We start from the raw sequence: 19028 nt of genomic DNA on the forward strand, positions 1-19028 counted from the left end.
AAGAATCATTGATCGGCTGCCTCCTGCACACCTCACACTGGGGATTGAGCCTGCAACCTGGGCATGTGCATGACTTCCTGGTTCATAGGTCCATGCTCAACCAGTTGGACAGTCTCAGAGTTTTTTGATTGCTTGTTTGTTTTCTTGATTTTAGAGAGAGAGAGGAAGAGAGAGAGAGAAACATCGATATGTGAGAGAGAAACATTGATTAGCTGCCTCTAGAACGCACCCTGATCAGGAATGGAACCTTTGAACTTTCAGTGTACCTGACAGTGAAAGTCCAACCAACTGAGCCACACCCTAGGGCGCTCTAAGAGGTTTTTAAAATACTGTAGCACATTCAATGTTTTAAGAACTTCATTTTTATGTGTTTGGTTCAGGAACAAGAGGTTTCAGGGATTCATGTGTATGTGTGCCTATGTACTAGTATATACATGATGTTATTTTTGTAGGTACAAACACATTTATGACTATATGCATGTGACACACTGAGATGTTACAGTGTTTATGAATTGTGGGATCACCGTCAAATAGATTTAAAACTGGTGTTGCTATTATAAATGTGTAACAATAAGCTACATAGATTCTAGTTCATCCATAATTGGAACAATATACAACCATTAAAAATCATGTTGGCAATACTTTACTGATATGGCAAAATTCTAATCACTCGATGCCAGGTAAAACTGCAGGAGATGCCAGATATACAGTCTAATACAGTCTGATGCCAGTTTTATGCAATAAAATTTTAAAAAGAAAACTGCATGTGCCTAGAGAAAAGACTGGAACTGTATAAAAATGTTACCTGCGCATCTCTCCAGGTATTGGGGTGAAAGGGGAATTCTAGTTTCCTGTATTTTTCAGTTTCCGCCAAAAACGTGGATTATTTTTACCTTAATAAAACAGAAAACACAATTGTTATTCTTCACAAGCCGCAAATCGCTGCTCACCCGGCTCAGTGGCCAGGCACGGCGCCCCTGCCCCCAGGTCACCGGGATCCCGAGCGCGGGCGGGTCCAGCAGGCCGCAGCGCCCTCCGGCGGCCGGTCCGGGGTGGCAGGGAGGAGGGTGGGCGCGGAGAACCGGGAGGCGGTGCCGGGCGTCCCCGCGCTTCCCGCGAGATCCCGCTCCGCCCGCTCCGCCCCGCTCGCCGCGCTCCCCGCGCCTCGCCACTTCCTGCCTTCGGTGCCCGCGCCACCCGCCCTCGTCCGCGCTCGCCGCCTGCCGCCCGCCGCCCGGCGCCCCCGAAGGTGTCCCCGGCCCGGCCGGGTCGCCACCCTGCCGGCTGCCCCGCGAGCCGCTTTGTCTCGGGCGGGGCGCGCGGGAGAGGCCACCAGGTGCCCCCCGCCGCGGGCCCGGGCCCCCCGCCCCGGGGAGGCGGCGGTGGCGCCCGGCCCCGGGGCGGGGGGCGCGCCGGGATGGGCCCCAAGCGGCGGCAGCTGACGTTCCGGGAGAAGTCACGGATCATCCAGGAGGTGGAGGAGAACCCGGACCTGCGCAAGGGCGAGATCGCGCGGCGCTTCAACATCCCGCCGTCCACGCTGAGCACCATCCTGAAGAACAAGCGCGCCATCCTGGCGTCGGAGCGCAAGTACGGGGTGGCCTCCACCTGCCGCAAGACCAACAAGCTGTCTCCGTACGACAAGCTCGAGGGGCTGCTCATCGCCTGGTTCCAGCAGATCCGCGCTGCCGGCCTGCCCGTGAAGGGCATCATTCTCAAGGAGAAGGCTCTGCGGATCGCGGAGGAGCTGGGCATGGATGACTTCACTGCCTCCAACGGCTGGCTGGACCGCTTCCGCCGGCGCCACGGAGTCGTGTCCTGCAGTGGGGTGGCCCGCGCCCGCTCACGCAGCGCCGCTCCCCGAGCCCCAGCAGCGCCCGCCAGCCCGCCGGCGGTGCCCTCGGAGGGCAGCGGCGGGAGTACCACGGGCTGGCGCGCTCGGGAGGAGCAGCCGCCGTCGGTGGCCGAGGGCTACGCCTCCCAGGACGTGTTCAGCGCCACCGAGACCAGTTTATGGTACGACTTTCTGCCCGATCAGGCCGCGGGGCTGTGCGGCAGCGATGGACGGGCCCGCCGGGCCACCCAACGCCTGAGTGTGTTGCTGTGCGCCAACGCCGACGGCAGCGAGAAGCTGCCCCCGCTGGTGGCGGGCAAGTCAGCCAAGCCCCGTGCTGGCCAAGCCGGCCTGCCCTGCGACTACACCGCCAACTCCAAGGGTGGTGTTACCACCCAGGCCCTGGCCAAGTACCTGAAGGCCCTGGACACCCGCATGGCCGCAGAGTCTCGCCGAGTCCTGCTACTTGCTGGCCGCCTGGCTGCCCAGTCCGTGGATACCTCAGGCCTCCGGCATGTGCAGCTAGCCTTCTTCCCGCCCGGCACCGTGCAGCCACTGGAGCGGGGAGTTGTCCAACAGGTGAAGGGCCACTACCGCCAGGCTATGCTGCTCAAGGCCATGGCTGCGCTAGAGGGCCAAGATCGTTCAGGCCTGCAGCTGGGCCTCATGGAGGCCCTGCACTTCGTGGCTGCAGCTTGGCAGGCAGTGGAGCCTTCTGACATAGCTGCCTGCTTTCGTGAGGCGGGCTTCGGGGGTGGCCCAAATGCTACCATCACCACTGCCCTCAAGAGCGAGGGAGAGGAAGAGGAGGAGGAGGAAGAAGAAGAGGAAGAGGAGGGAGAAGGGGAGGAGGAGGAGGCAGAGGAGGAGGAGGAGGAAGGGGAGGAAGAGGAGGAAGGGGGGGAAGGAGAGGAGTTGGGGGAGGAAGAGGAGGTGGAAGAGGAGGCTGATGTTGATGACAGTGAGGAAGAGGAAGAGGAAGAGGAGGAGGAGGAGGAGAGCTCCTCTGAGGGCTTGGAGGCAGAGGACTGGGCCCAGGGTGTAATGGAGGCCGGTGGCAGCTTCGGAGGCTATGGTGCCCAGGAGGAGGCCCAGTACCCTACCCTCCATTTCCTGGAAGGTGAGGCAGACTCTGAGTCGGACAGTGAGGAAGAGGAGGACGACGATGAAGACGATGACGATGAAGATGATGAAGATGAGGATGGTGATGAGGTGCCTGTGCCTAGCTTTGGGGAGGCCATGGCCTACTTCGCTATGGTAAAGAGGTACCTGACCTCCTTCCCCATCGATGATCGTGTGCAGAGCCACATCCTCCACTTGGAACACGATCTGGTCCATGTGACCAGGAAGAACCATGCCAGGCAGGCAGGCGTTCGGGGTCTTGGACATCAAAGCTGAGCCACTGGGCCTAGCCATGCCCTCAACCCAGATGTGGCAGCACCAGCCCAGGGCAAAAGGACTCTTGGGGCAGCTGCTGTGGATGGAGCCAGGGTAGGGAGCCCCAGCTGCTACCATCACTTTAGCGATGTTCCCCAGGCCCTGTGAACAAGCCCAGTCACCTTGGTAGGGCCCAGGGTTGGGGTCAGCCTCACTGCCTGCTTATTGCCTCTTTCTCAGAGTCCTCTTTCCTCCCCATTTGCCCCTGAACTTGGGGGACCAGGTGGGGAGCTGTCCGGTGCTACCACACCATGCCATCAGTGGACTAGGCCACAGCAGCCACCAGGGATGGGCCCTGGAGGCTCCCGGCCAGACAGTGCCTCTCCCCTCTGCCGTCCACACCAGGTCTTTGGTGGGGGGGACCCCAAAGCCATTCTGGGAAGGGCTTCAGAGGAAGGTCAGCCTAGACCCCTATGAGGCTGGCAGCCCCCCATCCCGGCCCCCAGACCGCCTCAAGAAGCACAGTCTAACCACAGGCTCCTAAGCCTGCTTCTGCCTGCGTTCCCACCTCCCCAGTCCCTTTCTCTGGCCCAGCCCATGTTACTTTGGCCCTCGGTTTTCTTAACAGATTGGAGGTTCCCAAGAGGCCCTCCAGGGGAGTGAAAATGGGCATTTCCCTTGTGGGCAGCTGCAGGCCCCATGCCTCTCCTTCCTCCTGGCAGGGTCCTATCTTGGGCAGGGGGCCTGGGTCTGGGCCCAGAGTCCAGTTGTCCAGCTGCTCCTTTCCCAGTATGAATTCAATAAATCCATCCACTCCCTTTTTGTGGGGTGAATGTTTTAACAGCCAAGGGTGCATCATCCTTCATGGTTTGGGCTTGCGTCTGTTTTGGGGACACATACTTTCCCAGTTTCCTTTGTTTCTTGCTCTGGTGGGACATTAAAGCAAGTGTTGAGTGAGTGGCGACAGCCTAGGCCCTGACTGGGGTGAGAGGCCACCTCTGTGTCTAAATGCGATCTAGACTTGGGGAGGAAGGGGTCTTCAGTGCACCTGCCTGGGCATGGCTTTGAGGAAGCCAGGCCTTCTACTGCTTTGGGGTTAGAGAGAAGCTTGGGGTCAGTTGACGGACAGGAGGGAGGGAGCTGCAGTCTCTGTTGGGCTAAATTAAACTATATAGGCACCCGGGAACTAGGCCTCTCAAGGCTCTTTAAAAGTCGTTTAAGGAGTGGGGCCAGAGGTCAGAAAGAAAGGGGTGTTAGGGCAGCTCCTGTGCTACAGGTTGGAGTTTGGAGGGGCATACAGGTGCCTCAAGAGGGCATCGCCAAGCCTAGTGGCTGTCCTTGGGGACAGTGGCAGAAGAAAGGTGATATTGCTGGGGAGAGATTGCACCCCGCAAGAAACTGAAAATGAAGAAGCAACTCCCTTTGCGGTGCTCTCCAGTCCAAAGGTGAAGACAGGCCCCTTGATGATCCTAACCCCTTGCTTTTTTTTCAGGGCCAGTCTCGCCTTCCTGGCCCTCCAGCATTGAGGCCTTCAGGCCCCAACGGTTCCACCTAGGGCAGGGCCTGAGCTCGAGCAGGGAAGGGAGCTCTGGGCCCCAAACCGGTTTTCCCACCTTGGCTAGGCCTGGCATATCACCCCTCTGGTTCCCTCCCCACCCCCACCTCCTTGCAGTTCCTCTCTCCACCCTAGAATGTAAAGGGTTAGGGGAGCTATCCAGGTAATCTTGTCTCCTGCCTGCCCTGGGTGTGGTCTCTTCTAGAAAGGCAAGGCCTCTATGTATGATTTTTTTAACGAAGAAACATTCAAATCTGTAAATAATTTTTGTGAGTTTATTTGAGCCAAATTACTGGGAAGCAGAATCTCAACATACTGAGTGAGATATTGCTCCAGAGAATGGCCGTTTGTCGCCTTGTTTTATAAATTACAATCAGAGGAGGAGGCATAAGTGGGTTACAATCTATTGGTGATAGATTAGGAAGGCAGGAGAAAGCAAAGCAGGGAAACCTCTGGGATTGGGTAAAAAGTAAAATGATAGACACGTGCTTATTTTTACATGGGTGGATACAGGATAGTTAACAGTCAACAATTAACACGATAACAATGAGGTAATTTGTAGTTTCGCCCAGGTGCACTGGTTGTGCCCTGAGGGGCCCAGAAAAAAGGAAGTTACAAGTTACCCTGACTTTTCAAAGGTATGTTTATTGTAGATGCAAAAAGACAATAGGCTCAGTTAAGATCAAAGTTGATCTTTGGCAGGGAATATACCGGCCTGCACATGACTATCCCCCATAGACTGCTTTTTAATTTAAAAAGTTTTGATTTCAGACCATCCTTTGTGGTTACTTTAGGTCTCTGAGTTTGCAAGGCCGCCACGCAGGCCTTGCCTGAGTTAGTCAGGTTAGCATGTGGCCCCTTTTCATTCACAACTTTAAAACAGAAAGTGGAGTCGGCGCTCCACCCTTGGCGTTCCGCACTCCTGACACACAGATCCCTTCTAGGCCTTGGAAGGCTTTGAAACTAAGTGACAGCAAACAGTAATAGGGATTCCCCTTACAGTCATTCCCTGCACCCCCATCTATGCCTTGGAGAGGAGACCAGAAAGTCATGAGGGAGACCACCTACCTCCTGGCCTGCTTTGGAGTAAGTAGGTGGGAGCAGTAGCCTTCTCCCCAGGTGGCCCTGGCCAATCCAAGTCCCTTACCTCAAATAACAAGGCAAATCCTTTCCATTTGTCTCCTGCCTATAAGAACGCCTCTTTTGCTGCAACTGAGATCACCTAATTTTTTTTAATATACATTTTTTAATTGATTTCAGAAAGTAAGGGAGAGAGCTAGATAGAAACCTCAATGATGAGAGAGAAACATTGATTGGCTGCCTCCTGCACGCCCCCTACTGGGGGGAATTGAGCCTGCAACCCGAGCATGTGTGCTTGGCTGGAACTGAACCTGGGACCCTTTAGTCCGAAGGCTGACCCTCTATCCACTGAGCCAAACTGGCTAGGGCAGATCATCTAATTTTTGATAACACCACATCTCAGGTGCTGTGCTAAGCACTTCAGATGCTTACAACGCCCTTATGAGGTAGGTAAAACCGTGAGAAAACAGGCACAGGGAGGGTCCAGTAATTCGCCCAAAGCTACACCGCTAGTGTGGGAGCAAGTGTTCTCCCCAGGATGACCCTTGAAGTTGCTCTTATACTCTGCGCCCTTTCACTAAGGAAGCACCCATCTTCCTAATCCTCCTAAAGGTAGCCCTCTTGAAATGGAACTGGTTGCTGAGGTCAACTTCTAACCCATGGAAGAATAGCTTTTGGGATGGGGATGAGGGATGTGGAGTTCTTGCAGCTCTTCTATCTATAAACTCCTGTTCCAGCAGTCCCCAAACAAATACAGGTCTTCTGTAAATACCCTTCCTATTCTCTCCCTATTACCCCATTGAAACAAATAGGTGAGAACTATCAGTATTTTACAAAGGAGGCTAATAGGGAGGAGTTAAATGACCTGCCCAAGGCACTGGCCTTGAGCTCTGGTGTTCTCCCTGGGAGTCTGGGTTTCATACTAAATGCCCCACCAGGATACTGCTGGGACTGGGCTGGGGATGGGAGGGGCTGGGGGTGGGGATGGGCCTATGAGCACAGAGCTTTGAGGAGGGATCCAGCAAGGCGGTACTATCCCAGAGTCCGGATGGGAAGCCGCAGATGCTCCTTCACTTGGGACTGACCGCTACATAATCCAGAAGGGGGTCCCAGTCCTGGGGATGCTGGTGCAGGGTTCTGCGGGCCTGGTTGACTTTGGAAGGACCCAGAGCGAACCAGTAGCTGGTCCTCAGGTGGCGTGGGCAAAAATTATTTCTTTTTGGGAGACGGGGAAGACAAGGCCACCTATAACCGCCTTTTCAAATCTGGAGGCCTGAGAGGAGGTAACCGGGACAAACTACAACTCCCAGAAGCCTCTGCTCTCTGGAGTCAAGGATGGTTGTCATGGTTTCAGAAAACAATATGGCCTCTCCCAGCTGGGACGGGAGTGTCCGAGTTAGAGAGGCAGAAGCGGGTCTGGACGCCCTCGGCGGCGAGGGAGGAGACGCTTGAGCGGCCGTGAGTTTGGGACTGGACGCTGCTCGGCTGGATCAGCCTGCCTTTGCCGAAGGTGCCAATGGCGGGCAGTGTGGACGAGGAGGCGCTGCACCAGCTGTACCTGTGGATAGACAACATCCCTCTGTCCCGGCCCAAGAGAAATCTCTCCCGGGACTTCAGTGACGGAGGTGTGCGCCTGTGTATGTCCACATTTCTGTCCTGTATGCACGTGTGTAAGGGGTCTTTGTGCAAACATATCTTTACGCTTGTGTACGTGTGTGGTGTGCATGTTTGGGGGGTTGTCTATCTCCGAGGACTTCAGTTGCAGAAATGAGCCTGTGTGTGTCAGTGACTCTCTCATGGGACTTAATGACTAAGGTGCATATCTGTGTATGTATTTTTGCATCTCTGCGTGTGTGCATGCACATTGCTATATTCTATATGTTTATCTTATGGGAGTCAGAGTGTGTGCTCCTATGTGTATTGACACACTTTGTCCTGTATGTATGTCGGGGAGTCTTGTGTGTATATGTGTTGCTTCGTGATTGTGAAGGTGTCTGTGTGTTTAAGATTGTCTCCTGGGATTTTAATGTGTGACTCTTTGTGCTTCTGTGTGTATGTTGGTGACTGTCTCTTGGAACTCCAGTGATGGAAATATGTGTATGTGTCCATCTCTCTGTGTGCTGTATGTGTGCTTGGACATGTGTGTAGTGTGTGTGTGTGCTATGTGTGTCTGGAAAGGTATGTATCCTGTGTATCTACACATTCTATCCTATGTGCATATCTGTAGAGGGATCTTATCACATATGTCTATGTGAGTCTGTGACTTTCTCCTGGATCTTTGGTGTTTGTGTGTGTGTGTGTGTGTGTGTATCTATATTTAGGCCTAGGATGGAGACCCAGGATCCTGAAGGGCTCCCATGGAGATTCCTTCTCTATCAGGACACCAGAGACCGCAGTTTTCAAATGCCCTGAGTTAATGGGGAAGGAATGTAGCCCCTCTGGAGTATGCTGGAGGCTTAGTCTCCAGCTGATCACTGATCTCACTTCCTTTTTCCCACCCTCCCCTGTCCTCTTTCGCCCCTCTCTTCCTATCATCCTTTTCCATTTCCACATCTCCACCTCTCCACTTGGCCCCACCACTCTGCCACCCATGATTCTCCCATTCCACCCATTTGTTCTCTCTTCCTCTTCTCCCTTTCCCATCCCCCTCTCTTTCATGTCTGCTCCCACTTCTACTCCTTCAGTCTTGGTTGCAGAAGTCATCAAGTTTTACTTCCCCAAGATGGTGGAGATGCACAATTATGTCCCTGCCAACTCTCTCCAGCAGAAGCTCAGCAACTGGGGTCACCTGAACAGGTAGCAGAATATCTGGGTGCACTAGCGGGATTTCTGGCCCCTACGCTGGGCTCCGAGGAAGGGCTGCCCCAGCCCGTCCACCTCCTATGGTCTCCACAGCCCAGGCAGACAGAATTGTCTGGTGACAAAATTAAGGGACTCTTCTATTGGGGAGGTGAAAGGTAACTTGGGACACCCAAGAACAGGGCTCAGGTACGGTGCTCTTCCATCCCCCCCCCCCCGGGGCTGTGCACTTAGCACAGCAGCTGCCGCACCCCTCTTCTTCTCCCCCACCTCCCTCACTTCATTGCCTGGGGACGTGGTCCGCCATCCCTGTGTCTACCCTCCAGGAAGGTGCTGAACAAGCTGAATTTCTCGGTGCCGGAGGACGTGATGCACCAGATCGTGCAGTGCACGCCGGGCGTGGTGGAGTTGGTGCTCATTCCACTGAGGCAGCGCCTGGAGGAGCGGCGGAGGCGCAGGAAGCAGGGCTCGGGCTCCTTACAGGTGCCACCTACTCAGACTTCTTCTCCCCCTGCTCTGAGGGAGCTTCCCAGCCTGCAGAAAGCCCCCACCTTGGGGATAAGTGTGGGAGAAGGGTGCCTGGTTAAAGGGAGCCTGGGGGACGGTGGGTGGGAGGGACATGGGGCCCTTTGGGGATGGGCGAGCACGAGCTCACAGTGGACCCCCGGGGTTCTTTTAGGAGCTGGTTCCCCAGGATGGCAGTGGCTACATGGATGTGGGTAAAGTGGCTTTTCCTTTTCCTCCCTCCCAGCGGGAGCTTTTCTCCTTTCCTTCCTTGGGGGGAGGGAGGAGGGAAAGACAGGAAAATAGGACTCCAGAAGGGTTACTCCACCACTTACCTCTTCTCAGGTTTGTCCCAGAAGCCCCGAGGGGAAGGTGCCCAGGACACCCAGGGAGGGGGGCAGCTCAGGTAAGGAAACTGGGAGTTCCTGACCTTACCTGACCAGGTAAGGAGGTAGGGAAGGCAGGAATGGGGCAGGGGAGTGGGGAGACCTGGCCGAGGGGCCCTGGAAAGATGAGGGCCAGGCCTCCCCTAAGCTGCTTCCCACCCCAGGGGGGGCCGGCAGCCGGTGCCCCGGCGTCCTGGGTATAGCCAGGTGCTGCACGGCGACCCGAGCGTCATCCTCCAGATTGCCGAGAAGGAGCAGGAATTGTTGGCCTCGCAGGAGACTGTGCAGGTGGGAGCCCTGGGAGGTGCGGGGGGTTGGGGCCTGTGGAGGACGGGATGAGGGCAGGGGGTTCCTGGGTTTGACCTCTGCGCGGCCGCCCAGGTCCTGCAGATGAAGGTGCGGCGCTTGGAGCACCTGCTCCAGCTCAAGAACGTGCGCATCGACGACCTCTCCCGCCGGTTGCAGCAGGCGGAACGGAAGCAGCGGTGAGCTGAGCAGCTGCTCAGGACGCAGGGATGCCCCAGTGTCTGCCAGAGCCCTGAAAAGGCCGACACACCCACAGAACAGCCCATGCACCCACCGAGCGCGGACTAACGGGGCGGGAAGGGGGCGGGTCCAGCTGCTCCTAAGGGCCTCCGGGAGCCCCTCCCTCGGGGTGAGGGTGAGCATGGTGGGTGGGCGGTGGGACAGGAGCCCTTACGTCTGAGCACGGAACTGAGCCACCTCCTCCCACTCCATCCGGATCAGGAGAATGGACCACTTTCCAGAACCCAGAAACCGTGTGCGGAGGCCTGGTGTGTACCCCAAAGCAGTGAGAGACACCAGGCGCTCCGCTTTGGAGCTCCCTGTGCTGGGCTTTTGGGGATGGTCCCCCCACTGGGTCCGCACCACTAGAACCCGGTCCCCATCCAGCTGTGAGAACAGTGATGTCTCCATCTAGTTCTCTGTGCCCTGGGCCATTGGGGAAGCTGAGGGAGTCCCTGGCCTCTCCTGCTCTCACCTGGGACCCATCTGGAGCTGGAGGAGGGCAGCTGCTGGAGAGGGAGGAGGAGGGGTTCAGCCAGGTGTGGGGAAGACAGCGGCTGTGCCTATACCAAATCGCCCTCCCCTCCCATGAGGTAGAGTTGAGAATATTTGGGGTATATGGGACAAGGCTGCCCCCATTAAAAGCAGTGTGCGCTCTCTCATGTGCTAACCTTCTCTCTCTGCCTGGACCCTGGTGGACAGTGAGGTCCTGCCTCCCTTTTGCTGCACCCTTCACCCCTTGAGGGCCTTTTATGCCCAGAATGGCTCTTGCCTTGTGGGCAGCTGGGCCCTGGGTGGCCACGGCTTTGTAGGCTGATGATACTACATTATCAGGTCTTCTGCACTAGGAGAGTCTGACTTCTAACTCTGGCCTTACTAGACTGACACCCAAATCCACCCTCACAGTCTCCTCCAACTCTGTCCAAACCCACATTTCAGATTCTCTCCAAATGTAGCCACATACTCACCCTAAACCATGCCCGTGGACTGACTCCTAAATATGTCCTCTATGTGACTTTCAACCCTGCTCACAGACTGATCCCAAGTTTTATGGACTGAAGACAAGCTTAACTCCCAACCCTGACTGAGATACCATGGCCATGGTGTGACCCTAACTCTGACCAGTAACATTGAACATTTGTAAATCCTAAACCTCCTACAATTCTGTTCCTAGGCATATATGCAGCATATACCCAGGAGAAACTTAAGCTTTGTGTTCTGTGTTCTGGGGCACATGTATAGCAATGTTCATAGCAACACATTTTGTAATAGCAAAAGAACTGTTATCTGTTACTGTGTAACAAATCACCACTCACCTAAAGGCTTAAAACAGCATTTATTATCTCATATTTTCTGTTGCTCAAGAGTCCAGGGATGGCTTAGCTGGGTCCTCTGCCTCAGGGTTTCTCACAGGCTGCAATCAAATTGTTAACCAGAGGTGTAGTCTTATCTGAAGGCTTGACTGGGGAGGGGCTCACTTCCAAGTTCATCTGGTTGTTGACAGAGTCCAGTTTCTTGTGGACTGTTCGAGTGAGGGCTTCAGTTTCTTGCTGGTTGTTGGCTGGTGGCTCCCCTCATTTCCACGTCATCCAGCAAGGGAGAGAGTTAGATGCTGGCAAGGTAGAAGTTATAGTCTTATCTAATGCAATTACAGAAGTGACATCCATCACATCTGTCATATTCTATATATTTGAAATAAGTCACTAGATCCAGCCAACATTCAAGGGGAGAGGAACACATAGGTTTGAATACCAGGAGGGAGAGATCAATGGGAGCCATTTTAGAAGCTGGCTACAAGGAGGAAAAAGCAACAGAAGATAAAATCTAGGATAGGGGTTACTTCTGAGAGAAAGCAGAGGGCAGAGATGCAAGAGGCACATTAGTAGATATAAGTTATTTGTAATGTTTTAGTTCTTGGGGCAAGTGGTGGGTTTACAAGTGTTCACAAATGGGCTATTTATGGACAACTGGGGAGAAAGTGTGAGGTTATTTATTGTTCTGAACCATTAAAAAACAAACAAGGATTATGTGGTGTCCAATTCTATTTACCTGAGTTCCTAAATTAATACAAATAAAAACTGATAACTATTCATGACCGTGGTCTGTGCCCTTCCCTTGCACTCAGCCTGGTCTTAGGTTAAACACTGGCTGCAGCCTGGCCCTCTGTCTTACCCAAATTAACCGCAGCCCTGCACACATATTGACCCAGTCTAGCACTGTTCTCTCTCCATCATCTGCATTGGGTCTTCAGTGTTCTGTTCTTTAAACCTTTCATCCATGGACCATATTTGTATGCTCCTGTGTGTGGAGCTGGAAGGCATGGTTTGTAGAGGGGGTCTGAGGATCAGGGTGTGGGGTAGGGCATGGTTCTGCCTGACAGGAGAACAATGGACCCAGAATGCAGGTTCAGCGATTGGGGTTACCCCCTTAAGAGTCTGCTGACCTCCTCCATTAGCAGAGGCTAGGCCAGGTCCTGGAGGTTCTTCCTCCTTGAGTCCCCCCACCCTATTCCTACCATCCAGATATGCCTGAGTCTGTTTTAATATCTCAAAACCCTACAGATCAAACCCCAAAAGCAGTGGAGACTTTTATTGAATGTTTCTTGGGAACAAATATGAAGGTGGATTACATCACACATTATGTCTATAACTCTTCTTTAAACATCTCTCTTGTTCTCTAAACTTCCCTTCTGACAGCCACTACCATATTTTTCCCACTCTGCTCCTCACTCCCCTATCGCCTTTCTGATCCACACTAAATCAGATTTCTTCTGGTTCATTCATTCATTAATTCCTCAAATGTTTATTGAGTGTCTACTATGGACTAAATACCAGGAACAAAAGGATGACTATAAAACAAGATTTGTATCCCATTTTCACAATCCTAGGAGGGGAAAGGCATGTAAAAAGGCATTTAACATTTTTTGTTACTTAATATTTTGAATAGATCAAACACATCATTATAAACATATAAGCCCGCCTGGTGTGGCTTAGTGGTTGAGCATCGTCGACCCATGCACCAAGAGGTCGCTGATTCGGTTACTGGTCAGGGCACATGCCCAGGTTGCAGGCTCCATCCCTGGTGGGGGGCATGCAGGAGGCAGCCGATCAATGATTCTCATCATTGATGTTTCTGTCTCTCCCTCTCCCTTCCTCTCCGAAATCAATAAAAATATTTAAAATATACATTTTTCAAAAACATAAAAAGTGAAAACTCTCCTTGGTCCCCTACACCTCCGATAGATAACCTTTTTCTTTAGTTTTTGCATATTCTTCCATAGTATCTTAATGTGAATACAAGCAAATATGCACATTTATTGCTATCTTACCCCCATCTTTTTTAATATAAAGAGGAAGCAGATTATCCACTCTTTTCTGTATTTTTTAAAAATTATTTTATGTACAAAAAGAGCATTCTGTCATAAGATAGATGTCTTGAATGACCCATTCATGAAGTTCACTTAGTCCAACTTAATGAAGCCTGTGTCCTTCACGTACTGCCAGAAACACTGGCGACACATGTTGAGGCCGTATTTCCAGATCACAGTGTGGCGGTTTGAGCAGCCGCAGCAAGGAGAACCCTGGCCAAATTTCCTCAGATGGCTCCAGTAGAGTTGCTGGTGACCCATCTTGCTCTCTGTGTAGCAAAACAAGGCAAACGGCTCTTTTCTGTATCTTGATTTTCCACTCAACATGGTCTCTTTTAGATATGTGATGGTCAGTGTTGTGTGCCAACTGGACTGGGCCACAGGGTGCCAAGACATTTGGTCAAATGTTATTCTGGGTGTTTTCTGTGAGGGTGTTTGTGGATGAGATTAACATTTAGAGGGGTAGTCTGAGTAAAGTAGATTGTTCTCCCTGATGTGAGGGGGCCTCTTCCCATCAGTTGAAGAAGGCCTGACTAGAATAAAAAAGCTGTGTCTTCCGTGAGTAGGAGAGAATTCCTCCTGCCTGACAGCCTTTGAACTGGGAGATGGGCTTGTTTTGTTTTGTTTTTGCCTTTGAACTTTAACTGAAGCATGAATTCTTCCTGGGTCTTGAGCCTGCCAGCCTTTGGACTGGAACAAAACCATGGGCTCTCCTGGGACTCCAGCTTGCTGACTCATCCTACAGCTCTCGCAACTTGCCAGCCTCCATGACTGCATGAGCTAACTCATCTATCTCTGTCTCCCATTGGTTCCGTTTCTCTGGAGAACCTTGACTAATGCAATATTTTTCCATAACAGTATGTACTGGTACATTGAAAACTTCCAAATAAAATTCTATTGTCTATACCAAATTTAATCAGCCCTCTATGGACACTTGGTTTATTTTTAATCTTTTATTAATAATACAACAATGAAGAACCTCACACATTCATGATTTAATGTTGTGTACAAGTATATCTGCACGATAAATTCTAGAACTGAGGTTGTCCAAAGGATACATACATTTGCCCCGACCCGTGTGGTACAAGTTGGTTGAGTGTTGTCCTGTGCAATGAAAGGTTGCTGGTTAGATTCCTGGTCAGGGTACATGCCCAGGTTGCTGGTTCAATCCCTGGTCAGGGTATGTGCGGGAGGCAACCAATCTATGTTTCCCTCTCACATTGATGTTTCTCTCCCTGTCTCTTCCTCTCTCTCTCTCTCTCAAAACAATAAAAACATATTTTTAAAAAAGAATACATTTATTTGCAATCTTGGTAGATATTGTGAAATTGTCATCTACAAGGGCATGGTTCAGAGCAAAGGCTGACGTCTGGTGGCCCGTTGCCCTGCTTTGGTTTACAGTGTTGTGTTTTTACAAAATTTCTAATTTTTATATTGATGAGGATGTGAAGTAACTGGAACTCTCATACTCTGCTGAGAGTGTGAGTACAAACATTTCAGAACAGTTTGGCAGTTTCATATAAAATTAAGCCTATGCCTATGCTATTGTATGAGTTCAATCAGAGAAGCAGAAAGACTTTGTTACAGGGACTTGACGTCAGGTAACTGTTAAAGAGGCTGTTGTTTTGCATCTGATTCTGGCCCTCAAAGTTCACAGGTCAGGCAGTTGGGAAGGAAGGATGGATATAAAGTGTGTGCATGTGGGGGGTGGGGGTGGGGGTGGGCGGAGAACGGATGAGTTGGAATCCATGAGCACAAGCTGGAGCCTTCGAGAACAAACTGGAACTCACCTTAGTTCCCACTGCCTCCAAATTTGATGATATGGGTGTCGTGCTGGAGAAGTCGGGGCCCTTTCCTATCTGGCTCAGGAGTCAGAGAGGCTGAAGGAGGATCCAGGGCAAGGTGGAGCAGTTATGGGCCTGGGTGCTACCCTGCCAATGAGATGAGCCAGCAGATCAGCAACAAAGAGGATAGGCAGGAGCTCCAGACCTTGCAGCTGTAAAAACCAATTTAGCCACTGTTTTCTTCTACCCTCCAAATCTCATGCAAAAATGTCTGTTGTGGACCACCCTAATTGGAAACACACATGGAAGAGAATTCTGGGAAATGCAGTTCCTTCTAAATTGGTACATTATAAAACCACCACAGCCATGTTCCAGCAATTCCATTCCGCAATATATACTCAAGAGAAATGCATCCATATGTTTACCAAGACATGTACTAGAATATACACTATAACATACAGTAGTCCCCCCTTATCCACTGGGGTTACCTTCTAAGACCCCCAGTGGATGTCTGAAACCTCGGAGAATACCAAACCCTACACATACTGTTTTTTCCTACACATACATAGCTATGATAAAATTTAATTTATAAATTAGGCACCGTAACAGATTAATAATAATAAATAATAAAATAGGACAATTATAACAATATATGTACTAAAAGTTATGTGATGGTGGTCCCTCTGATACCAATCTCATAACAGAGTTGACTACTGTGACTAATGGGTGGGTAGCATACATAGAGTGAATTCCCATAATGGGCAGGATGGAGCAGGACAGCACAGGACTTCTTTGTGCTACTCAGAATGGTGCACAATTTAAAACTTATGAGTAGTTTATTTTTGGAAATTTCCATTTAATACTTTGGGATCATGGTTGATGGCAGGAAACTGAAAACACAAACAGCTAAATCACAGTTCAGAGAAGGACTACTGTAGCACCAGACAGTCCACAGTCAGCAGCTAGTCTGTGTTGGAAAGAGCCAGGAATGGATTTGGGAAGTTAGCTAGAAAGACGTAAGAATGCAGGCCTTACCTTGTTCTTGAAGGGAGGATGAGTTTGGCCCATGAGAGGAGAGTAGGAAGGGCATTCCAGGTGTGAAGGTAGCATAAGGAAGGTATATGAAATCAAATATCTTCACAGATCCAGAAGGTAAAATTAATGTGAGAAGGCCAGTATGGTTCAGTGGTCGAGCTTTGAACCAGTAGATCACAGTTCAATTCCTGGGCAGGGCACATGCCTGGATTTTGGGCTTGATCCCAAGTAGGGGGCATGTAGGAAGCATCCAATGGATGATTCTCATCATTGATATTTCTATCTCTCTCTTCCTCTCTGAAGTTAATAAAAAATGAAAAGAAAATTAATGTGAGACAATAGGGATTGGTGGGAACTATGGCAAATTGATGTGCCAGCCTTTGGTGCCAGGCTGGAATGTGAGTCCATCTTGTTAGATCTTCTGATATTTCAAGAGAAATAGAGGAAGAGGAAGAATAGAAAGAGGGAGGGGAGGAAAAGGAGGAAGAGGAAGAAGAGGAAAAGAAAAATTAGAGCCCTAACCGGTTTGGCTCAGTGGATAGAGTGGACTGAAAGGTCTCAGGTTCGATTCCAGTCAAGGGCATGTACCTTGGTTGCGGGCACATCCCCAGTAGGAGGTGTGCAGGAGGCAGCTGATCGATGTTTCTCTCTCATCGATGTTTCTAACTCTCTATCTCTCTCCCTTCCTCTCTGTAAAAATCAATAAAATATATAAAAAAAGAAAAATTAGAATTTTTAAAAGCCCACTTAAGCTAAACCAAATACAACTGCAGTTTTGGGCCCACTGTCTGCCAACTTTATAGCTTGAAGAATAGAATAGACATGGGAGTACAATTTTTAGATGAAAAGGGGCCACATACTAAACCTGTCAAGATCAGGGGAGGCCTGTGTGGTGGCCTTACCTACTCAGAGACCTAAAATAACCACATAGAATGGTCTGAAATGAAAACTTTTAACTAAAAGCAGTTTGTGGTGGGTAATCAAGTCCTAGGCTAGAATCTTCCCTGACAAAGGTCAATCTTTTTGTTTCTTTTTTAAAAATATATTTTTATTGATTTCAGAGAGATATGGAGAGGGAGAGAGAGATAGAAACATCAATGATGAGAATCATTGTTGGCTGCCTTCTGCACGTCCCCTAGTGGGGATTGAGCCCATAACCTGGGCATGTGCCCTTGACCCGGTATGAACCCGGGACCCTTCAGTCCGCAGGCCAATGCTCTATCCACTGAGCCAAACCGGCTAGGGCACAAAGGTCAGTCTTTTACCTTAGTTGAGCCTGTTTATTGTCTGTTGGCATCTATGATAACATACCTTTGGAATGTCAAGGTAATTTCCCTTTTTCTGGACCTTTTGGGTGCAACAGCCACACCAGAACAGAGACTACAAATTTCCTCACTGTTATTATCATGATAATGGGATTTTTAAAAATTTATTTTTAAAATGTTTTCATTGATTTTTTTTTTTTTTGGTTATTTTTAGAGGGAGAGGGAGGGAGCACGTGTAACTTTGATCAGCTGCCTCCTGCAAGTCCCTTACTGGGGATCAAGCCAACAACCTGGGCATGTGCCCAAACTGGTAACCTCTCTGTGCATGGGGCAATGCTTAACTAAATGAGCCATACAGTCAGGGCAATCATGAAATTGTTGACTGTTAACTATTCTGTACCCACCTATGTAAAAGAAGTGTGTGTCTATCATTTTACCTTTTATCCAATCCCAGAGTTTCTCTCTCCCCCCCACCCCCCACCTTTGCTTTCTCCCACCTCCCTAATCTATTGCCAATGGATTTCATGTAATCCACTTATGTCTTCTCTTTTGATTATAATGTATAAAGCAGGGTGCAGAACTGCCACTTTTCGGAGCATTTTTCTCAATCCGTTGAGGTTTTTCTCCCTGGCAATTGTCATCAGTTTGGTTCAAATAAACTCACACAAATTCTCTGCAGGTTTGAACGTTTCTTACTTTGACAAATTGGAGGGGGAGCATAGTAGAGTGCATAGAAGGTGGGATTGGGTAGTGAGAGAGCATCTGGCAGGAGCTGGCGGGCTGGGTGGAAATTTCCCAGTGCCAGCACCTGCGGACAGCATCTCAAACTCCAGAATGTGGAGGAGTCACCCAAAAATCTGCTAAAAAGTTTGTGAGGCTCTGCTGGAGACAGTGGCAGAGCAAGGAGCGCTTTGCAGCAGAGTAGCACTCGATGGAGACAATAGCTCAGGAAGGTTAGTTTGCCAACAGCGTGCAGACAAAAGCACAGGGTAGGAGCCCTGGAGGCTCCCAAAGGCAGCGATCCGGTCCTTCTGAAAGGAAGCTGGCCCTCAGCCGCTCAGGCCATCTCTCCCCTAGTCACGTTGGAAGGAGGGCGCTGCATGCTCCGGAGGGCGCCCTGTGGGCACTTTAGGAACTCAGTCCCCGCCGGGGAAATGGTGTGTGTGTGTGTGTGTGTGTGTGTGTGTGTGTGTGTTGAAGCACAGGCAGGCGGAGGTGCTGCTAGAGCCGCTGAAGACTCTCCCACCGCTACCCCCTGCCGGCGCCCACAGCCCACCTTGCAGCGCTGAACTAGGGGCATCCGGCTGCCAAGACATCCTGCATCCTGCTGCCATGACGACCGCCTCCTTGGAGACCCGGTGCTGAGGCTGCGGTCCCGGAGGGCCCCTGGTTCTCCCCACCCCCACCCCGCGTGCCTCCTTTGTTCTGATGTTTATCTCCGCGAGCAGGGCTCCCAGGAGGAGTCTCAGGTCCGCGCCCGAGCGCTTCCTTCGAGACAGGGGGGTAAGGGTGGGAGG

The 19028-nt window shown here is 51.0% G+C and overlaps 3 protein-coding genes across 6 annotated transcripts; 2 read left to right on the top strand and 1 right to left on the bottom strand.

Moving 5' to 3' along the window:
- The first annotated feature begins 1152 nt into the window (after positions 1–1152).
- Positions 1153–4059, top strand: CENPB (centromere protein B). The gene has a single exon (XM_059705645.1). It carries the CDS (start codon positions 1418–1420, stop codon positions 3230–3232), a length of 1815 nt encoding a protein of 604 aa, XP_059561628.1. The 5' UTR covers positions 1153–1417; the 3' UTR covers positions 3233–4059.
- Positions 4060–6844: 2785 nt separating this feature from the next.
- Positions 6845–12087, top strand: SPEF1 (sperm flagellar 1). Of its 4 annotated transcripts, none has more exons than XM_059705646.1 (8): positions 6845–7471; positions 8531–8642; positions 8972–9128; positions 9325–9364; positions 9495–9555; positions 9700–9823; positions 9917–10020; positions 10283–12087. In XM_059705646.1, the coding sequence occupies exons 1-8, from the start codon at positions 7363–7365 to the stop codon at positions 10473–10475; spliced, it is 900 nt and encodes a 299-aa protein (XP_059561629.1). In that variant the 5' UTR covers positions 6845–7362; the 3' UTR covers positions 10476–12087. The 4 variants fall into 4 exon arrangements, with proteins under 4 accessions (XP_059561629.1, XP_059561630.1, XP_059561631.1 ...); XM_059705647.1 differs by having other exon boundaries at positions 8543–8642; XM_059705648.1 differs by having other exon boundaries at positions 9917–10426.
- LOC132239408 (small ribosomal subunit protein uS14-like) lies at positions 11380–18761 on the bottom strand. Its single transcript, XM_059705653.1, has 3 exons — positions 16247–18761; positions 15218–15497; positions 11380–13696 (listed from the first exon to the last, which is right to left on the bottom strand). The coding sequence occupies exon 3, from the start codon at positions 13686–13688 to the stop codon at positions 13521–13523; it is 168 nt and encodes a 55-aa protein (XP_059561636.1). The 5' UTR covers positions 13689–13696; positions 15218–15497; positions 16247–18761; the 3' UTR covers positions 11380–13520.
- Positions 18762–19028: the final 267 nt, after the last annotated feature.

The sequence above is a fragment of the Myotis daubentonii genome, chromosome 8 (genome assembly GCF_963259705.1).
Source record: "Myotis daubentonii chromosome 8, mMyoDau2.1, whole genome shotgun sequence".
Taxonomy (NCBI): domain Eukaryota; kingdom Metazoa; phylum Chordata; class Mammalia; order Chiroptera; family Vespertilionidae; genus Myotis; species Myotis daubentonii.

Coding starts and splice junctions, on each gene's coding strand:
- CENPB (XM_059705645.1), top strand. CDS start 1,418: ATGGGCCCCAAGCGGCGGCAGCTGACGTTCCGGGAGAAGTCACGGATC.
- LOC132239408 (XM_059705653.1), bottom strand. CDS start 13,688: ATGGGTCACCAGCAACTCTACTGGAGCCATCTGAGGAAATTTGGCCAG.
- SPEF1 (XM_059705646.1), top strand. CDS start 7,363: ATGGCGGGCAGTGTGGACGAGGAGGCGCTGCACCAGCTGTACCTGTGG. Junction 7,472..8,530: donor CCGGGACTTCAGTGACGGAG/GTGTGCGCCTGT, acceptor CTACTCCTTCAG/TCTTGGTTGCAGAAGTCATC. Junction 9,824..9,916: donor CCTCGCAGGAGACTGTGCAG/GTGGGAGCCCTG, acceptor GCGGCCGCCCAG/GTCCTGCAGATGAAGGTGCG.